Genomic DNA, 18,932 nt, shown 5'->3' with positions numbered 1-18,932 from the left:
TAGAGTATTGACAGGGAAATGGGTCATCCATGCCAGCCTAGTGTGAAGATTTCATGAGAGATGTAGTCTCAAGAGAATATGTGTAGGGTGACATAGGAAGACATCTGGACTCCCATGTCCTCTAGTTTCCCCGTGTAACACATATACATACTCTACCACACACAACCTCTAAGTCCTGAATGCTAAACATACACACTCCTTCTGCCTCCAGTTCCCAAGTAGTGGAATTATAAACCCGTGCCATCAAAGCTGATTTCCTTTTATGGTCTTAAACCTCCACCCTGCAGATCCTTAATGAGAAAATGTCTACAGCATGTGATGTGGGGCTGGAAAGATGGCTCAGTGGTTAAGAGTGGTGGCTGCTCTTCCAGATGACCTGGGTTTAATTCCTAGCACTCACACACTCACATTGTAGCTCACAACTGACTAACTCCAGCATCTTCTTTGAGTACAGGCACATGCACACACACACACACACACACACACACACACACACAGTACAGATATGCATGAAAACAAAATACCCATACACATAAAATGAAAACTAAAACAAATTAGAGCATGTGGCCTGACAAACATGAATATTCTAGGCAGTGATGGAAGGTGTTCGACATCAGGACTAAACCAGAAAATTCTATGTATTGGGCATTGGTGGCACACACCTTTAATGCCAGCAATCAGGAGGCAGAGGCAGGCGGATCTCTGGGAGTTCAAGACCAGCCTGGTCTACAGAGCGAGTTCCAGGACAGCCTCCAAAACAATACAGAGAAACCCTGTCTCAAAAAAACAAAACAAAAACAAAAAATAATTATATTTACCTGGCAAGCTGGATCAGCCTATAGGCAACATACTTTCGGAACAGATACCCCAGGCGCACTGTATTCATATGAAGTGATTCAATTATGAGATTCCTGGCAATTGTGTGGTACTGTGCAGGGAGTCTAGCAGTTTGCACAGCCTGATTTAATATAACCAGGTTCTTCCTTTGAGCCTCCACATCAACAACGTATCTGTCTTCAGGGTGCTGGGCAGTGAGAGGGGACTCCATGGTCTTGGCTTTCCTGGTGCCAGAAACTGGGGTTAGTATCCAGGGCACGTCTATAGGAGGGAACTGTGGTTTTTGGCCACTTTCAAAAGATAAGTTCTGTGATGTCTGGGAGAGTTGAATGGTAAGAGACGGTAGCGGTGTAATAGGCTTCTCCAGACCAGAAGGTACTTTCTCACCAATGAGATGGGACTTCGACCCTGGTATCCTGGAACCAGTGACATAAGGCTGGAACATTCCATGTGGTTTCATGCCAGAAGAACCTTGGAGTACCCGAGTTTTTTCTGAAGTGTCAGAAACCTTTGATACTCGGAGCTTCTCCATAGGCAAAGGAGCCTGAGGGACTTCAAAGGCCAGAACAGCATTTGGGTGAATGCTGGCCAATTCAGGTTTTGGCAGGGAAACAGCTCCTGACCTTTTCTGAGAGACCGAAGAGGAAGAGATTCTCTGAGGTCTCCCAGGGACTGGTTGGGCCTCTGCTGTGGACAGATGCGCTAGGATTGGAGTTGCTCTTGAAGGGAATTCTTTTTGCTCAGGAATGGTCAGTGATGGCCTTTGCTGTTCAGGGGTAGAGTAGGTCTGCATGACTGGAGGCTGGAAAGGGAAGGTTCTGGATATTAGGAACTCCCTGGGGACAGTAGAACCTCCAGAAACAAGGAGTCCTGGAAACTCTCCAGAGGTGTGTGGGACTCCAGATACAGGCGGTGGTGTTGGCTTTCTGTGGGAAGAGAGGGTTCCTGGTATTAGAGGTGGCCAAGTGTCTTCAGGTTTGAATAAATGCCAAGGACCAAGGGGTGGCCCTGGAGTGGAAGGAGCCCCAGGTGTTGGGAGCTGCCTTGGGGTAGGAGGGACTTCTGGTGTTGGGAGCTGAATGGGAGTGACTTGACCTCTGTTGGCTGGAATCCGTTTGTAGGTAGGAGAGATGCCTGCTTCTTCAAGCTTCTCAGAGTCGGGAAGAATACTCATTCCTGGGATCATCCTAGGGGAAAGTGGGGCATGGCTAAAAGGTCTTACTTTCTGCAATGGTATAGATGGAGGAAAATCCTTCAATTGTTGAAATAATCTGTCAGCAGGAGCCAATGTCTCAGGCTTTTCCAAGGTAAGAGGAATTTGAAACGCTTGAGTTGGCTGATAATCAACGATTCTTGGTGATGCTTCTTGAACATTTTCTGGTGTGGTTAAACGCCCCCATTTCCAGGCCAGTTCTGCAGTGAGCGCATTTTCTAATGCTGCCACCTGCTCACAGGTGAGGGTGATAGCTGCTGCCTGAATTTGCTCCTGGGTAAAAGTAACACCAAAATTCTGTGCTTTCTCAAGTGTGATAGTGAATATTAATGTTTGTGTCTCTCCTGGACCAAGCTGGCCCAACGGCAGGGTCTGTATTTGTGTGAGGGGAGGTTGCAATGCCTGAACTTGCTCAGATGCCTGGGTCTGCCCTGGTGTGAGAGTGATTCCCAGAGCCTTGCCCGGTCTCTGTGGAAACGGAAATCCAAATATCTGTGACCATTGCATAGTTTGTGGGATTTCAATTGTCTGGGTCTGTTTAGAAGCAACAGTTGGCTTAGGTGTTTGCATAGATTCTGGGATAATAGGGGTTTTCTGGGTCTGAAATGACTCTTTAATAGGACCACCCCTTAGCAATTCTGCCTGTTCATAGGTTAATGAGGCATCCAAATCCTGGAGTTTCTTAGAAGGAAGACTATCCCGTTTCTGTAACTGTGAAGGAGTGGAAATGATCCCCAGGGCTTCAGCCTGCTCTGGTGTGAGAGTGATCCCCAGAGCCTCAGCTTGCTCCAGGGTCAGCCTGATGCTCTGGACCTTCGCTTGCTCAGGGGTGAGAGTGATGCCCAGGGCCTGGGCCTGCTCAGGGGTCACACTGATCTTCCATGCCTTGACCTGCTCAGAGGTGAAAGTGACTCCCAGGACCTGGGCCTGCTCAGGGGTTAGACAGATCTTCTGTACCTTCACTTGTCTAGGGGTGAGAGTGATGCCCAGGTCCCAGGCCTGTTGTGGGCTGAGAGAGAACTCTAATGTGTGGGGGGTTTGCTCAGGGGTGGGACTGATCTCCAGTGCCTGGTCCTGCTCAGGGGTAAGAGTGATTGTCAAGGATTCAGCCTGCTGAGGGATAGGAGCTATGCCCAGGGCCTGGGCCTGCTCAGGGGACAGTGTGATTCCTAGGGCCTCAGCCTGCTGAGGGGTCAGACTGACCCTCTGTGCTCGGGTCTGCTCAAGGGTAAGAGTGATCCCTAGGGCCTGCACCTGATAAGGGGTCAGATTGATTTTCATGGCCTTGGCTTGCTCAGGTGTAAGAGTGATGCCCAGTGCTTGGGCCTGCTGAGGGGTGAGATAGATCTTCTTTATCAGGGCCTGCTGAGGGGTGAGTGTGAGTCCCAGGGCCTGGGCCTCCTCGGGACTGAGGCTGATCTCATGTGGTTGAGCTTGTTTGGGAGTGGGAGTCATCCCCAGGGCCTCAACCTGCTCAGGAGTCAGGCTGACCCTTTGCTCCTTGCCTGGCTCAGGAGAAAGAGTGACTCCCAAGGCTTCAGTCTGCTGAGGGGCAGGAGCTATGCCCAGGGCCTGGGCCTGCTCACGGGACAGTGTGATTCCTAGGGCCTCAGCCTGCTGAGGGGTCAGACTGACCCTCTGTGCTCGGGTCTGCTCAACGGTAAGAGTGATCCCTAGGGCCTGCACCTGATAAGGGGTCAGATTGATTTTCGTGGCCTTGGCTTGCTCAGGTGTAAGAGTGATGCCCAGTGCTTGAGCCTGCTGAGGGGTGAGATAGATCTTCTTTATCAGGGCCTGCTGAGGGGTGAGTGTGAGTCCCAAGGCCTGGGCCTCCTCAGAACTGAGGCTGATCTCATGTGGTTGAGCTTGTTTGGGAGTGAGAGTCATCCCCAGGGCCTCAACCTGCTCAGGAGTCAGGCTGACCCTTTGCTCCTTGCCTGGCCCAGGGGAAAGAGTGATTCCCAAGGCTTCAGTCTGCTGAGGGGTAGGAGCTATGCCCAGGGCCTGGGCCTGCTCAGGAGACAGTGTGATTCCTAGGGCCTCAGCCTGCTGAAGGGTCAGACTGACCCTCTGTGCTTGGGTCTGCTCAAGGGTAAGAGTGATCCCTAGGGCCTGCACCTGATAAGGGGTCAGATTGATTTTCGTGGCCTTGGCTTGCTCAGGTGTAAGAGTGATGCCCAGTGCTTGAGCCTGCTGAGGGGTGAGATAGATCTTCTTTATCAGGGCCTGCTGAGGGGTGAGTGTGAGTCCCAAGGCCTGGGCCTCCTCAGGACTGAGGCTGATCTCATGTGGTTGAGCTTGTTTGGGAGTGAGAGTCATCCCCAGGGCCTCAACCTGCTCAGGAGTCAGGCTGACCCTTTGCTTCTTGCCTGGCCCAGGAGAAAGAGTGACTCCCAAGGCTTCAGTCTGCAGAGGGGTAGGAGCTATGCCCAGGGCCTGGGCCTGCTCAGGAGACAGTGTGATTCCTAGGGCCTCAGCCTGCTGAAGGGTCAGACTGACCCTCTGTGCTTGGGTCTGCTCAAGGGTAAGAGTGATCCCTAGGGCCTGCACCTGATAAGGGGTCAGATTGATTTTCATGGCCTTGGCTTGCTCAGGTGTAAGAGTGATGCCCAGTGCTTGGGCCTGCTGAGGGGTGAGATAGATCTTCTTTATCAGGGCCTGCTGAGGGGTGAGTGTGAGTCCCAGGGCCTGGGCCTCCTCGGGACTGAGGCTGATCTCATGTGGTTGAGCTTGTTTGGGAGTGGGAGTCATCCCCAGGGCCTCAACCTGCTCAGGAGTCAGGCTGACCCTTTGCTCTTTGCCTGGCTCGGGAGAAAGAGTGACTCCCAAGGCTTCCGTCTGCTGAGGGGCAGGAGCTATGCCCAGGGCCTGGGCCTGCTCAGGAGACAGTGTGATTCCTAGGGCCTCAGCCTGCTGAAGGGTCAGACTGACCCTCTGTGCTTGGGTCTGCTCAAGGGTAAGAGTGATCCCTAGGGCCTGCACCTGATAAGGGGTCAGATTGATTTTCATGGCCTTGGCTTGCTCAGGTGTAAGAGTGATGCCCAGTGCTTGAGCCTGCTGAGGGGTGAGATAGATCTTCTTTATCAGGGCCTGCTGAGGGGTGAGTGTGAGTCCCAGGGCCTGAGCCTCCTCGGAACTGAGGCTGATCTCATGTAGTTGAGCTTGTTTGGGAGTGGGAGTCATCCCCAGGGCCTCAACCTGCTCAGGAGTCAGGCTGACCCTTTGCTCCTTGTCTGGCTCAGGAGAAAGAGTGATTCCCAAGGCTTCAGTCTGCTGAGGGATAGGAGCTATGCCCAGGGCCTGGGCCTGCTCAGGAGACAGTGTGATTCCTAGGGCCTCAGCCTGCTGAGGGGTCAGACTGACCCTCTGTGCTCGGGCCTGCTCAAGGCTAAGAGTGATCCCTAGGGTCTGCATCTGATAAGGGGTCAGATTGATTTTCGTGGCCTTGGCTTGCTCAGGTGTAAGAGTGATGCCCAGTGCTTGAGCCTGCTGAGGGATGAGATAGATCTTCTTTATCAGGGCCTGCTGAGGGGTGAGTGTGAATCCCAGGGCCTGGGCCTCCTCAGGACTGAGGCTGATCTCATGTGGTTGAGCTTGTTTGGGAGTGGGAGTCATCCCCAGGGCCTCAACCTGCTCAGGAGTCAGGCTGACCCTTTGCTCCTTGTCTGGCTCAGGAGAAAGAGTGATTCCCAAGGCTTCAGTCTGCTGAGGGATAGGAGCTATGCCCAGGGCCTGGGCCTGCTCAGGAGACAGTGTGATTCCTAGGGCCTCAGCCTGCTGAGGGGTCAGACTGACCCTCTGTGCTCGGGCCTGCTCAAGGCTAAGAGTGATCCCTAGGGTCTGCATCTGATAAGGGGTCAGATTGATTTTCGTGGCCTTGGCTTGCTCAGGTGTAAGAGTGATGCCCAGTGCTTGAGCCTGCTGAGGGATGAGATAGATCTTCTTTATCAGGGCCTGCTGAGGGGTGAGTGTGAATCCCAGGGCCTGGGCCTCCTCAGAACTGAGGCTGATCTCATGTGGTTGAGCTTGTTTGGGAGTGGGAGTCATCCCCAGGGCCTCAACCTGCTCAGGAGTCAGGCTGACCCTTTGCTTCTTGCCTGGCCCAGGAGAAAGAATGACTCCCAAGGCTTCAGTCTGCTGAGGGGTAGGAGCTATGCCCAGGGCCTGGGCCTGCTCAGGAGACAGTGTGATTCCTAGGGCCTCAGCCTGCTGAAGGGTCAGACTGACCCTCTGTGCTTGGGTCTGCTCAAGGGTAAGAGTGATCCCTAGGGCCTGCACCTGATAAGGGGTCAGATTGATTTTCATGGCCTTGGCTTGCTCAGGTGTAAGAGTGATGCCCAGTGCTTGGGCCTGCTGAGGGATGAGATAGATCTTCTTTATCAGGGCCTGCTGAGGGGTGAGTGTGAGTCCCAGGGCCTGGGCCTCCTCAGGACTGAGGCTGATCTCATGTGGTTGAGCTTGTTTGGGAGTGAGAGTCATCCCCAGGGCCTCAACCTGCTCAGGAGTCAGGCTGACCCTTTGCTCTTTGCCTGGCCCAGGAGAAAGAGTGACTCCCAAGGCTTCAGTCTGCAGAGGGGTAGGAGCTATGCCCAGGGCCTGGGCCTGCTCAGGAGACAGTGTGATTCCTAGGGCCTCAGCCTGCTGAGGGGTCAGACTGACCCTCTGTGCTCGGGCCTGCTCAAGGGTAAGAGTGATCCCTAGGGTCTGCATCTGATAAGGGGTCAGATTGATTTTCGTGGCCTTGGCTTGCTCAGGTGTAAGAGTGATGCCCAGTGCTTGGGCCTGCTGAGGGGTGAGATAGATCTTCTTTATCAGGGCCTGCTGAGGGGTGAGTGTGAGTCCCAGGGCCTGGGCCTCCTCGGAACTGAGGCTGATCTCATGTGGTTGAGCTTGTTTGGGAGTGGGAGTCATCCCCAGGGCCTCAACCTGCTCAGGAGTCAGGCTGACCCTTTGCTTCTTGCCTGGCCCGGGAGAAAGAATGACTCCCAAGGCTTCAGTCTGCTGAGGGGTAGGAGCTATGCCCAGGGCCTGGGCCTGCTCAGGGGACAGTGTGATTCCTAGGGCCTCAGCCTGCTGAGGGGTCAGACTGACCCTCTGTGCTCGGGTCTGCTCAAGGGTAAGAGTGATCCCTAGGGCCTGCACCTGATAAGGGGTCAGATTGATTTTCATGGCCTTGGCTTGCTCAGGTGTAAGAGTGATGCCCAGTGCTTGGGCCTGCTGAGGGGTGAGATAGATCTTCTTTATCAGGGCCTGCTGAGGGGTGAGTGTGAGTCCCAGGGCCTGGGCCTCCTCGGAACTGAGGCTGATCTCATGTAGTTGAGCTTGTTTGGGAGTGAGAGTCATCCCCAGGGCCTCATCCTGATCAGGGGTAAGAGCGATCCCCAGGGCCTGGGCCTGTTCAGGGGTCAGACTGACCCTCTGAGTCTTGACCTGCTGCGGGGTGAGAGTGAGCCCCAGGGCCTGGGCCTGCTCAGGGGTGAGAATAATCCCCTGTGCTTGGGCCTGCTCTGGGGTGAGAGCCATCCCCAGGGCCCATCCTTGCTGAGGGGTCAGACTGATCCCCTGAACCTTGATCTGCTGAGGGGTGGGAACAATCCCCAGGTCCTGGGCTTCCTCTAGGGTGATAGTTGTCTGCTGTGCTTCGGCCTGCTGAGGGGTGAGTGTTATCCCCAGGGTCTTGGCCTGCTCAGGGGTGAGATTACTTCTTTGTGCTTGGGCCTGCTGAGGGGTAAGAGACACCCCTGGGACCTGGGCTTGTTGAGGGATCAGACTGACTCTCTGTGCCTTGGCTTGCTCAGGAGTGAGAGTGAGCCCCAGGGCCTGGGCCTGCTGAGGGGTGAGAGTAAGCCCTAGGTCCTGGGCCTGCTGAGGGGTCAGACTGATCCTTTGTTCCTTGGTCTGCTCAGGAGTGAGAGTGATGCCCAGGGCCTGGGCCTGCTGAGGGGTCAGACTGATCTTCCTGGCCTTGGCCTGCTCAGGAGCGAGAGTGATGCCCAGGGCCTGGGCCTGCTGAGGATTTAGCATGATCCTTGGTTCCTTGACTGGCTCAGGAGTGGGGGTGATCCCTTGATCTAGGACCTGTTGAGAGGTGAGAGTAATGTCTTTTACTTGAATCTGCTGTAGAGGTAGAACTGTTTTTTGGGTAACTGTGGCCCCAGATATCTGTACTTGTTCAGCGGTAGTTTGGGGAATTTGCATTGCCTCTGGTTTTTCCGATGTGAGAGACCTTCTCGGAGTTACTGTCTGCTCAAAGATCTTAGAATCTTTGAGCTGAGTCCCTAATTTTTGCTCCTCTGTCCCGTGTTCATGAATAAGAGGACCACGCAAAGCCTGTATCTGCTCAAGGGTTAAGGACGCCATTGACATCTGAGACACTTCAGGACCCCTTATCTGGGCCTGTTCAGGGACAGGCTTTGGGAGGGGCTTTGCAGAAACAAGGAGGGTCCTGGAAGAGGCGGCCTGCTTTTCATCAAAGCTCTCCATCTCATAAGGATCCACTTGGAATAACTGTACTTGACTTATCTGAGGTTTCAGGACTTTCATCCACCTGGGCGTCAGCACCACCGCAGACTGGGTGAACGTCATCTTCAGGTCATAAGGCTTTGACTCGGTCTTCACCAATTGTTTTGATTTGCTCCCTTTCGGCCTCTGACCATCTTCTGCTTCCCTCATTGCCTTCAACCTCTCCCTGTCAGTCTCCTCCCTTATCCACAGCTCCTGAGCCTGTCTCCACTCCTCCAGCTTTTGAAGTCTTTGCTCTTCCCTCCAGGCCTCCTCTTCCTGCTTTTGTTGCTCTTGCCTTTCATCCTTCACCCTGTCCCTGTCACTCTCTAGTTCATCTAAGAGCGCCTGTACTAGTTTCCTAATCACTGGGTCTGTCACCTCACTTAAGTTGCTAATTTCAGGCTTGGTACTGATCGATGCCCGCTTAGGAAACAGATGTGGTGTGACAGAGGACAACTTTCGTTTGCCAGATATCTCTCTAAATTGTCCCCTTTTTGCATCTTTGTATGTCCTCAAGGTTTTAGTCACAGCTTCAGCCACTTTTTGGAAATATTCCTCCATTTTTTCCTTTATGGTGTTTAAGTTTTCAACTTCTGCTCTCCCTAATAACTCCTCCTCCTCCTGTATACTCTTTGGATCAATTGCCTTCCCTACATTACTCATTTTCTCTCTTAGGAAAGCCAATATGGCTCTTTGAAATGATTCCAGATCACTTTGTTCACTCTTGTCATCAGGACTTACTGAAGTCTGTTTAGGGACCCTGGGTGATAATTTACCACGTTGTTTTGTGGTGCCTGGCATTTCTTCAACTTTTCCTGGCACGTATTTTTTCCCTTTTGATTCTGTTTTGTATGGCTCTGGAGTACTCTCAGGCTGGGTTGTCTTGGGTAGTTCTACTTGAGTCTTGGCTTCTTTTTCGATCGGCCTCACAGTGGGCTCGATTTTAGCCTCTGAGATTGGGCTTCTCCCAACGGAGTGCTCCGATCTGCCTCTCTTGGGCCACATGCCGCTTGTTCTGGCCCTGACCTCTGGGCCCTTTGATTTGCGGTCTTTTCTCCTCTGGTCCAGTGCTTGTGAATCAGAAAATTGACTAGACTTCATCTCCAGGGTTCTCTTTTCCTCCTTATCCAGATTTGTGTCAGAAGACTCATCTGGCTGTGGGCTTGGGAGGAGCTGATTTTTCTGGTCGTGATGAGCCTTATCTTCAGTTTGGGGCTTAGCCGTGGCTGGAGCCGGTTCATCTTGGGCTATGTATTCCATAGTCGAGTCCCACTTTACTGTGGTGGCTCTGGTCCCCTTCTTCTTGGGCTCATCCATAGTCTTTTCAAGCTCTTTGCTTAAAAGATCGTCAATATCCTCTGGTTCTGAATCTTTGCCTACGGGTGGCTGTGGAGACGTCGCAGATAATGCTCGCAAGGGCGTAGTTGGGGGCAAGAGTTGGCGCCCTAGAAAATTTTTGATTCGAATAAGTTGGTCGCACTTTTCTTCGGCTTCTTTAAGTTTCTGTTGAAGCATGTCATTTTCCTCACTGAGTTCTTGGAAGGCCTTCTGTAAGACGCCTTTTTCTATTTCTTGTTCTTGTTCTTCACCCACAGCTACGTTGGTAATATGAGAGCTCAAAAGTTTCATTTCCTCATTGACTGTGTTCAGGGCTGTGGAGAGGTTCAGCACTGTTGCTGATATGTATTTAATGGCATTGTTTTCCAATTTGCTGAACATGGCTGTGTTGATGAGTTCCTGGAGCATGTCTTGTATCTCTGAGACCTTAGTATTCAATGCAAGTTGGTCAAAAATCATCTGATCTGGTCTTAAAGCGTGGGCTGTGGCCGGCCGCTTTACAACACGTTCCTTCCAAGCTTTCCAGAGAGTACCTCTAGCCACTGGAAGAAAAACATTAAAAACAAAACAATAGATTTACATTTCTTCTTTTATATTGTACTGTGCCCATGTTTAAGCCTAAGAAACTTAGCCTCAACTAGTGAATGCACGCAGGATAAACATTCATGAGCATTGGATTTTGTAGTCATTAACCAAAGGTGAGATACCTACAATCTCACCTTAGCATAGATAATGACTAAATACTCAAGGGAGAAGAGACAAACTTCCAATGCACAAAAATGGAAAATAACATGTAGATACTATACAAGAGCAGCAGCTGTGCTCTCCTTGCTTATAGGCTTTGTATATAGACTTCCTGCCAAAGATTACTTCCCCCAAAAGAAAGGGTATAAGCAGACATCTCCTATCCTGACCACCTGCTCCCCAACCAGGCAGAGGCTCTGTAAGTGCTCTGCCAATAGGTCAGGCTTATTACTATCTCCTACATTTCAAAATAACCCATATTCCTTATTTACACTCTGCCACGTGGCAGTGCATTTATTAACACGACATTCCTGCTCCCTCTGGGTGACTCCTTGACTCTGCCCTTCCTCCCAGAATTCTCTCTGTGTCAGGCTGTCTACCCCCATCTCTTCCTGCCTAGCTATTGGCCAGTCAGCTTTTTATTAACAATGAGAGCAGTATTATTTACAGTGTGCAAGCATTATTCCACAGCAGATGTGGGGGAAGTAATAACATTTTTTTAGGGCAAGGTCTCCTGAGTGGCCTAGAACTAGGAGTGTAGACCTAGTTGGCCTCAAACTCACAGAGATCTGCCTGCCTCTACCTCCAGAGTGCTAGATTAAAGGCATTCACCACCACCACCCGGCATGTGCCACTACGCACAGCTGTACTTTAGGTTCAGTACAGACTCTGATTCAAAAATTAAAGCTTGGCCGGGCGTTGGTGGCGCATGCATTTAATGCCAGCACTCGGGAGGCAGAGGCAGGCAGATCTGAGTTCGAGGCCAGCCTGGTCTACAAGAGCTAGTTCCAGGACAGCCTCAAAAGCCTCAGAGAAACCCTGCCTCAAAAATAAAAAAAAAAAAAAAAAAAAACAAAAACTAAAGCTTGTCAAATCAATGATACCGTCTGGCCAGCAAGTCCAAAGGACCCACCTATTTCTTCGTCCCCAGCTCCTAGATGACAGATGCCCTTGGCTGCACTCTAAGTACTCTAGCCCCTAAGAGGAGGCTAAGCAGATGTGACAACACAAGGTAGTGTGGCGCTCACAACCAGAACAGAAAGGGGTAGTAGGTGAGGCCCATGGAGGTCTGAATATATTATGCAATTTAGTTAATAATGTGCCAGGGTTGGTTTTTTTCCTTTCCTTTTTGGTTCTTTGAGGTGGGGTCAAACTTGCTGTGTAGTCAAGGCTGGCCATGAACTCTAGATTCCCTTGCCTTTACCTCTCAAATTACTGAATTACAAGTGTGAGCAACCATACCTGGCTTCAACTTTGGCTTCTTAAATATAACAAGTGTACATACTAATGTGAGGTATGTATGCTTTCAAAAGGTTGTCCTAGTCAGGATTTCTATTGCTTCGATGAAACGCTATTACCAAAAGCAAGCTGGAGAGGGAAGGGTTTATTTGGCTTACAATTCCACATCATAGTCCATCATGGAAGTAAGTCAGGACAGGAACTCAAATAAGGCTGGAACCTGGAGGCCGGAGGTGATGAAAAGGCCCTGGAGGGTGCTGCTTACTGGTTTGCTCAACCTGCTTTCCTATAGAACTGAGTTCTACCAGCCTAGAGATGGCACCACCCATAATGGGCTGAACCCTCCCCCATTTAATTACCAATTAAGAAATGCCTTTACAGTTGGATCCTTTTGTTTTGCTTTTAAGAAGCCCTCTCTCTGCTTAGTCTTGGCTGTCTTGGAACTCACTCTGTAGATCATCAGGTTGGCCTCCAGCCCACAATGATCTGCCTGGCCTTACAGCTGGATCTCATGACACATTCTCTCAACAGAGGCTCCCTCCCTCCTCTCTGATGACTCAAGCTTGTGTCAAGTTTGATATAAAACTAGCCAGTACAAAGATTTAACTGTGTGTGTGTATACATGTATGTGAGCCCCATGGAGAACTGGACTTATACACAGTTGTGACCAAGTGGTTGCTGGTAATCAAACTGGGTTCTCTGGAAGATCGGGTAATGCTCTCAACCACGGAACCATCCATGGGCCCACTAATTTAAGATACTAATAAGAGAAAACTATAGAGATGTACACCAGAACTCTGTTGTTCCTCCCCCCCCCCCCTCAAAACCTAAAACTGCTCTAAAAAAAAAAGTCAAGTTCATTTAAAAGTAAAGGTGGCTGATAATGAGCTATGGGTGGCAGATGGGATGCACTCATTTAATCCCAGCACCTGGGAGGGCAAGGGCAGGTGGATCTCATTGCTTGAGTTTCAGCACAGACAGGGGTGGGGTGGGCTGGAGAGATAGCTCAATGGTTAAGAGTACTGCATGCTCTTCCAGAGGACCCAGAATTTGATTCCCTGTGCCCACATGGCAGCTTTTAACCTTTTGTAACTCTAGTTCCAGGGGATTCGATGGCCTCTTCTGGCCTCCACAGGCACTGCATACACACGATGCACAAAAGTATATGCGGGCTGGGCTGTGGTGGCGCACGCCTTTAATCCCAGCACTCGGGAGGCAGAAGCAGGCGGATCTCTGTGAGTTCGAGGCCAGCCTGGTCAACAGAACTTGTTCCAGGACAGCCTCCAAAGCCACAGAGAAACCCTGTTTTTAAAAACCAAAAAAAAAAAAAAATGCGGGCAAACACCCATACCCATAAAAAAAAAGTAAATAAATTTAAAAAGAGTAAAAGGTAGTAAGACTTTGCCCATATGACCCAATTGTATTCCCAGAAGCCTCTTGATATTTAGATTTTAATATTAGATATTTAGATTTTTGCCACATGAGTTTGGACCCCACAAATATATACTACCCAGCAAGATAAAGAAATAATTGTAGCTGGGCGGTGGTGGCGCATGCCTTTAATCCCAGCACGCAGAGGCAGAGGCAGAGGCAGGAAGGCAGGAGAATCTCTGAGTTTGAGGTCAGCCTGGTCTACAGAGTGAGTTCCAGGACAGGCTCCAAAGCTACACAGAGAAGCCCTGTCTCTAAAAACAAAGAAACAATAGAAACAAATATTACTTCAAGACCAGCCTGGCCGGGCGGTGGTGGCGCACGCCTTTAATCCCAGCACTCCGGAGGCAGAGGCAGGCGGATCTCTGAGTTCCAGCCCAGCATGGTCTACCTAAGAAGTTCCAGGGCAGCCTAGTCTACGTAGTATTTATTCAGCAAGGAGGTGCCTGCTGCAGTACCTAACAACCTGAGTTCAATTCCCTAGAACCTTCTTTGTGGACAGGAACAGCTGATTCTCACAACTTATCCTCTAACTTCCACGTGTGTCATACACACACGCAAATGAACATAAAATTTAAGCTAGAGTCCAGTATCCCATTTTCAATAATGAATAGAATCACTCCACAGAAAATCAGTAAACTCACAGCAGATTTGTAAACTGTCAATCAGTTCTACCCAGTAATAGTATAATAATCATGTTCCTCTTGTGCACACCTGGGCCATTCTCCAGGGTCAGCCATATGCTAAACCAGAATACAAGTGTTCCTCAAATTTGATGGAATGCATATGCCATGCCTATCATCTATCTGTCCATCTACCTAATGGATTATATGTAGTCTCTTATTGATTATCCTTTTCAAATGATCCTCCTGCCTCTAAAGGCACCACTGTACCTGGCTTGAGACAGTTCTTAGTAGAGTAGTAAAACCATGATTGTCAAAAAGAAAATCTGTGAAGACAAATGGCACTTACCAACATTAAATTCAGTGGGTCTCCAGATATGACAATATGAAGATGAAAAAAATCCTTAGCTTGGGAGAAAATATCCACAAATTCCTTTTCTGATAAAGAGCTTTTATATAATCAGATGTAGTGCCATGTGTGTATAATTCCAGCATTTGGGAGCCTGTGGCAGGATGATCTCAAGTTCAAGATGCTCCAAGCTACATAGCAAGCTCTGGAGCAGCCTGGGCTATGTTGTGAGACATGCTGAAGTGCTATCTCACAACAAAACAAAAAAACTTTTTAATCTCTGTGAGTTCAAGGCCAGCCTGATCTAGAGAGCAAGTTCTAGGATAGGCTGTCTTGAGATAAGCACTCTTGAGGGGGGCTTTTTAAAGGGACATATCCAAAAGACATCAAGAAATAACATTTACTAATGCAGCAGTGATGGTCCCTGTTTTGAACATCATATGGTGTGAAGTTGTAAGGTATTTGTTGAGTAGGTCATCTGAGTGGGTCACTTGCTGCTTAAGACTATTGAGGGAGCTGGATAGATGGCTCAGCGGTTGAGAGCACTGGCTGCTCTTCCAGAGGACCTGAGTTCAATTCCCAGCAACCACATGGTGGCTCATGACCATCTGTAATGAGATCTGGTGCCGTCTTCTGACCTGCAAACATGCATGCAGGCAGAACACTGTATACATAATAAATAAATTTTTTTAAAAACTTGGGAGGCAGAGGCAGGCGGATCTCTCTGAGTTCGAAACCAGCCTGGTCTACAGAGCAAGTTCCAGGACAGCCTCCAAAACAATACAGAGAGACCCTGTCTCAAAAAAAAAAAGACTATTGAGGGCAGACTTGGGGGCTGTGAGGGCACTCCCTTACTTCCTTCAAAACTCCCTGTCCTGGGGCAGGCTGGGCCACTGGTTTCCCCACAGGGAGAGCCAACAACAGCACATCCTGTACCTGAGAACATCTAAAAGTGAATTATCTCCAACAGATACCAATGGGCATCCCATGGTATAAAAACACCTGCAGCGGAAAGGCAAGCTGGAAACTCAAACACGAAGAGAGAACACAGAGAAACTTGGACTTCCTTAGTTGATTTCTGCTTCATGTTGCAAGCCCTGACTGGATGATGCTTCCATGGTCTGTTTGCTTTCCCTTTTGGGGGTGGTAAGAAGGAGATGATGGTGGGAGATGAGACAGGGTCCCACTGTGTAGTCAAGGCCGGCCTGGAGCTTTCTAGAGCAGAGTAGTCTCAGACGTGAGATCCACCTGCCTCGGGCTGGGATTAAAGGCATGGCTAGCACACCTGGGCTTGGTTTGCTCTTCAATCAGGCCACTCCGCTGGATGTTGTAAACTGATGTGTTGCTGTTGGTCCACCTGCTGCTTTTATCTGCCTGCTACTGCTACTCGTTCCTTTAATTTGCTGCATGTCTAGTGAGCTCACTCATTAGAAACTGAAAGCACAGCCATCATAGATCATTTGCCAGACGGTACAAAAAGTAGTATATAGGAATCCCACTCGGAATCCACCATGTACAATTTTAAGTGTAACTAACAAATAAAAGGGGCTGAAGAGAGGGTTTGGTGGCTGAGAGCATTGGTTGCTCTCGTAGAGGTACCAGTTTCAATTCCCAGCATCCACATGGAGCGCTCAGTCATTTTAACTCCAGATCTGGAAGGCTCTGTCGCCCTCTTCTGGCCTACATGGGCATCAAGCATGCATGTGGTGCAGACATACACAAAACATGGCCAGGCACTGGTGGCACACACCTTTAATGCCAGCACTCGGGAGGCAGAGGCAGGTGGATCTCTGAGTTCAAGGCCAGCCTGGTCTACAGAACAAGTTCCAGGACAGCTTCCAAAGCCACAGAAAAATAAAAAGAAAAATTTACAGGAAAATAAAAGATGAACTGGATGTGGTGGCATTTGTGTGCAATCCCAGGACTTTGGAGGTAGCGACAGTAGGATTAGGAGTTCAAGGTTACCCTTACCTACTTAGGAAGTTAAGTCAAAGTCAGCCAGGAATGTGAGACTGTCTCAAAAAAAAAAAAGCAAACAAAAGCTGAGGACATGGGGAGTAAAATAAAAGAAGCAAAAGGACAAGAATTTAATAGGTACTTTCATCAAAGCAGATATAGGAGTGGCTGAGAAGTCCATGCTATTTAGTCTCATTACTTGCTGGGGACGTGAAATGTAAATCGGAAATACCTCTTCACAAGTGCTAGCCTGAGTAATAAAAGAGTAATGAGCATTGAGGATATGGAAGAGCTAGAGCATTCCTACACTACAGACAGAAATGCAAAATAATCAGATTACATGTGGGTTTTTGTTTTGTGAGCCACTTAGAAAACAGATTTGCTATATGATCAGGCAATCTACTTGTCTACAAGTACTGTACATGCATGCAAACTAAAACATGTGCCTCACAGAAACTTCCACATGTATGTTTATAGCATCGGTGCTTAGAAAAGTCAAATGTGATTGGGCAGTAGTGGCACACGCCTTTAATCCCAGCACTCGGGTGCCAGAGGCAGGCGGATCTCAGTGAGTCTGAGATCAGCCTGGTCTAAAAGAGCTAGTTCCAGGACAGCCTCCAAAGCTACAGAGAAACCCTATCTCTCGAAACCCCCCCCAAAAAAAGTCAAATGTGGAAAACATCCAAATATCCCCCAGTTGAACACATCAACCAGATGTGGTACATCTGACAACCACACACAAGGCTCAGCAAAGAGGACCTGGTTACCAGTACGCCCTACAACACTGCTAATGAAGCAGTAGACTACTGGAAGAAGTCAAGCAGGACAGGTCACTCACAGCAGCTAGGTGTAGTCACTCACATCTATGATCCCAGCCTTCAGGATGCTGTAACAGGAGAGAGTTCCAGGCTAGCCTGGATTACATAGCAACACTCTGTCTCAACCAAACCAAAGACCCACATATAATCTGATTGTTTATATAAAGTAGGGAAAAGGTGATGATCACACCATAGCAACACTGTGAATTTATGGAGATAATTGTGCACTTCTCACATGTACCTTTTATGGAATGAAAATTATACTTCAAAATGCCGTATTTTAAATTTTGTTATTTTATGTGTACAAGGGTTTTGTCTGTATATGTGTTTGTGTGCCATGTAAATGCAGTGTCTGAGAGGAAGCCAGAAGAAGGAAGGCTGTTTCCACTGGAACCAGAGCTGCCATCTGGGTGCTGGGAATGGAACCCACGTCCTCCGGAAGACTACCAAGTGCTCTTAACCACTGAGCCATCTCTCCAGCTGCCAATAGAGCTGTAATTTGGTAAAAAGTTAAACCCCACTTCCAAGTATTACAAAGTATACTTACATAGTTTTCTCTTTTGTCTCTTCCTTTCCTCAAAGAGTGCCATGGTAATTTGACACAGATTATTGACATTGCTGTCGATGGCTTTCAGCCCTTCCGGCATCCTTTCCATCTGTGCAACCCAGTGGTGGTATTCCTCAATGTCAATCTCAGCCACCTCAGACAGAACGAAATCTTGACGAGAAAAAGAAAACCATCTTATGGAAGAAGCAAAACTATTATGTTCATGTATAGGCTTATGATATTTGGTAACTATACAACATGGTCCCATTGGAGAATAGAGTGATCCTGTGCTTACTGCTGCCCTGAGCATTTTCTCTATTAAATAATTATACAGGAAGAGAGACCTGGGATAGAAGCCCAAACAGTTAAATCAGCAAGTTAAGAAAATAGTATCCAGGTTTAAAAGCACCGTGTTTGTTTCCCTCATTTGGCCCAGTCTTGTCTCCTACATCTAGTTAGTCCCTCAGCTTCCCCTTATGATTAAACTTCTCCACTCTCTCATTAACTGTCTTGTCTTTCTTCCCTCTGAATCTGTCCAGACACTTACTCCATTCTTCTAGCCAGGACATAAGTTTCATGAGAATCCTTTCTCGGAAATCAATAGTCTTAACATACATATCGATCTTTTCTAAGAAAGCCTTTCTCTTCTTTCTCTGGTTTTCTGTGATGGAACCCTTCTTCCCAAGGAATGAACTGTCCAGAGCATAGCGAGTCATCAGCAGCTCCACTTTGTTCATTGTTTCGATCAGCCGGGAAAGGATATCCTACAAAGAGAAGGGATAACACATTAGTCTGGTGATTTGAATAAAAGTGCCCTCAGAGGTCCATAGGGCGAGGCACTATCGGAGGTGTGGCCCTGTTGGAGGAAGCTCATCCATAGAGGGCTAGCTTTGAGGTCTCAGAAGCTCAATCCAAGCCTAGTATGTCACTCTCTCTTCCTGTTGCCTGTGGATCCAGATGTAGAACTCTTAGCTGCCTCTCCTTCATCTGCCTATGCCACCATACTTCCTGTCATGATGACAATGGATTAAACCTCTGAGCTGTAAGCCAAACCCAAATAAACGTTTTCTTTTATAAGAGTTGCTGTATACCATGTCAAAACAAAGTGTTGCTGGTATGGCTTTACTGAGTCCCAGCTTTTCTCTCACTTAAAAAATGAAAAAAGTCTTAGGTCAAGGCGTGGTGGTTCATGCCTGCAGTCCCAGCACTCAGAAGTTACAAGCAAGAGTTCGAGTCCAGACTAGGCTACATAGGGGTTTTGAGGCCAACTTGGGCTACATGAGACCCTGTCTCAACAACTCTCCAAATAAGGAAACATTTTCTAGCTTCATCA

At 48.9% G+C, this 18,932-nt stretch overlaps 1 protein-coding gene and 1 long non-coding RNA gene across 3 annotated transcripts in view; one reads left to right on the top strand and one right to left on the bottom strand.

Moving 5' to 3' along the window:
- Positions 1-18,645, bottom strand: part of Fam186a (family with sequence similarity 186 member A) — a 33,993-nt gene extending 15,348 nt beyond the window's left edge. The window contains exons 1-10 of the mRNA XM_040753824.1: positions 18,147-18,645; positions 17,600-17,770; positions 7,763-10,434; positions 7,373-7,618; positions 7,034-7,264; positions 6,437-6,853; positions 6,170-6,256; positions 5,933-5,989; positions 4,601-4,960; positions 819-4,312 (exon numbers count right to left, since the gene is read on the bottom strand). Of these exons, the coding sequence (XP_040609758.1) occupies positions 819-4,312; positions 4,601-4,960; positions 5,933-5,989; positions 6,170-6,256; positions 6,437-6,853; positions 7,034-7,264; positions 7,373-7,618; positions 7,763-10,434; positions 17,600-17,770; positions 18,147-18,336 (7,925 nt within the window). The 5' untranslated portion in view covers positions 18,337-18,645. The remainder of the gene's footprint in view (positions 1-818; positions 4,313-4,600; positions 4,961-5,932; positions 5,990-6,169; positions 6,257-6,436; positions 6,854-7,033; positions 7,265-7,372; positions 7,619-7,762; positions 10,435-17,599; positions 17,771-18,146) is intronic.
- LOC121142874 lies at positions 2,043-18,257 on the top strand. 2 transcript variants are annotated; one of them, XR_005879988.1, is made up of 3 exons: positions 2,043-2,144; positions 15,249-15,397; positions 17,361-18,257. It is a non-coding gene; the product is annotated as an uncharacterized LOC121142874 (long non-coding RNA). The 2 variants fall into 2 exon arrangements; XR_005879987.1 differs by lacking the exon at positions 2,043-2,144 and adding an exon at positions 7,221-7,310.
- Positions 18,646-18,932: the final 287 nt, after the last annotated feature.

This window comes from Mesocricetus auratus, unplaced genomic scaffold (genome assembly GCF_017639785.1).
Source record: "Mesocricetus auratus isolate SY011 unplaced genomic scaffold, BCM_Maur_2.0 Super-Scaffold_100010, whole genome shotgun sequence".
NCBI classification, from domain to species: Eukaryota; Metazoa; Chordata; class Mammalia; order Rodentia; family Cricetidae; genus Mesocricetus; species Mesocricetus auratus.
This window is presented reverse-complemented; position numbering and strand designations above follow the sequence as displayed.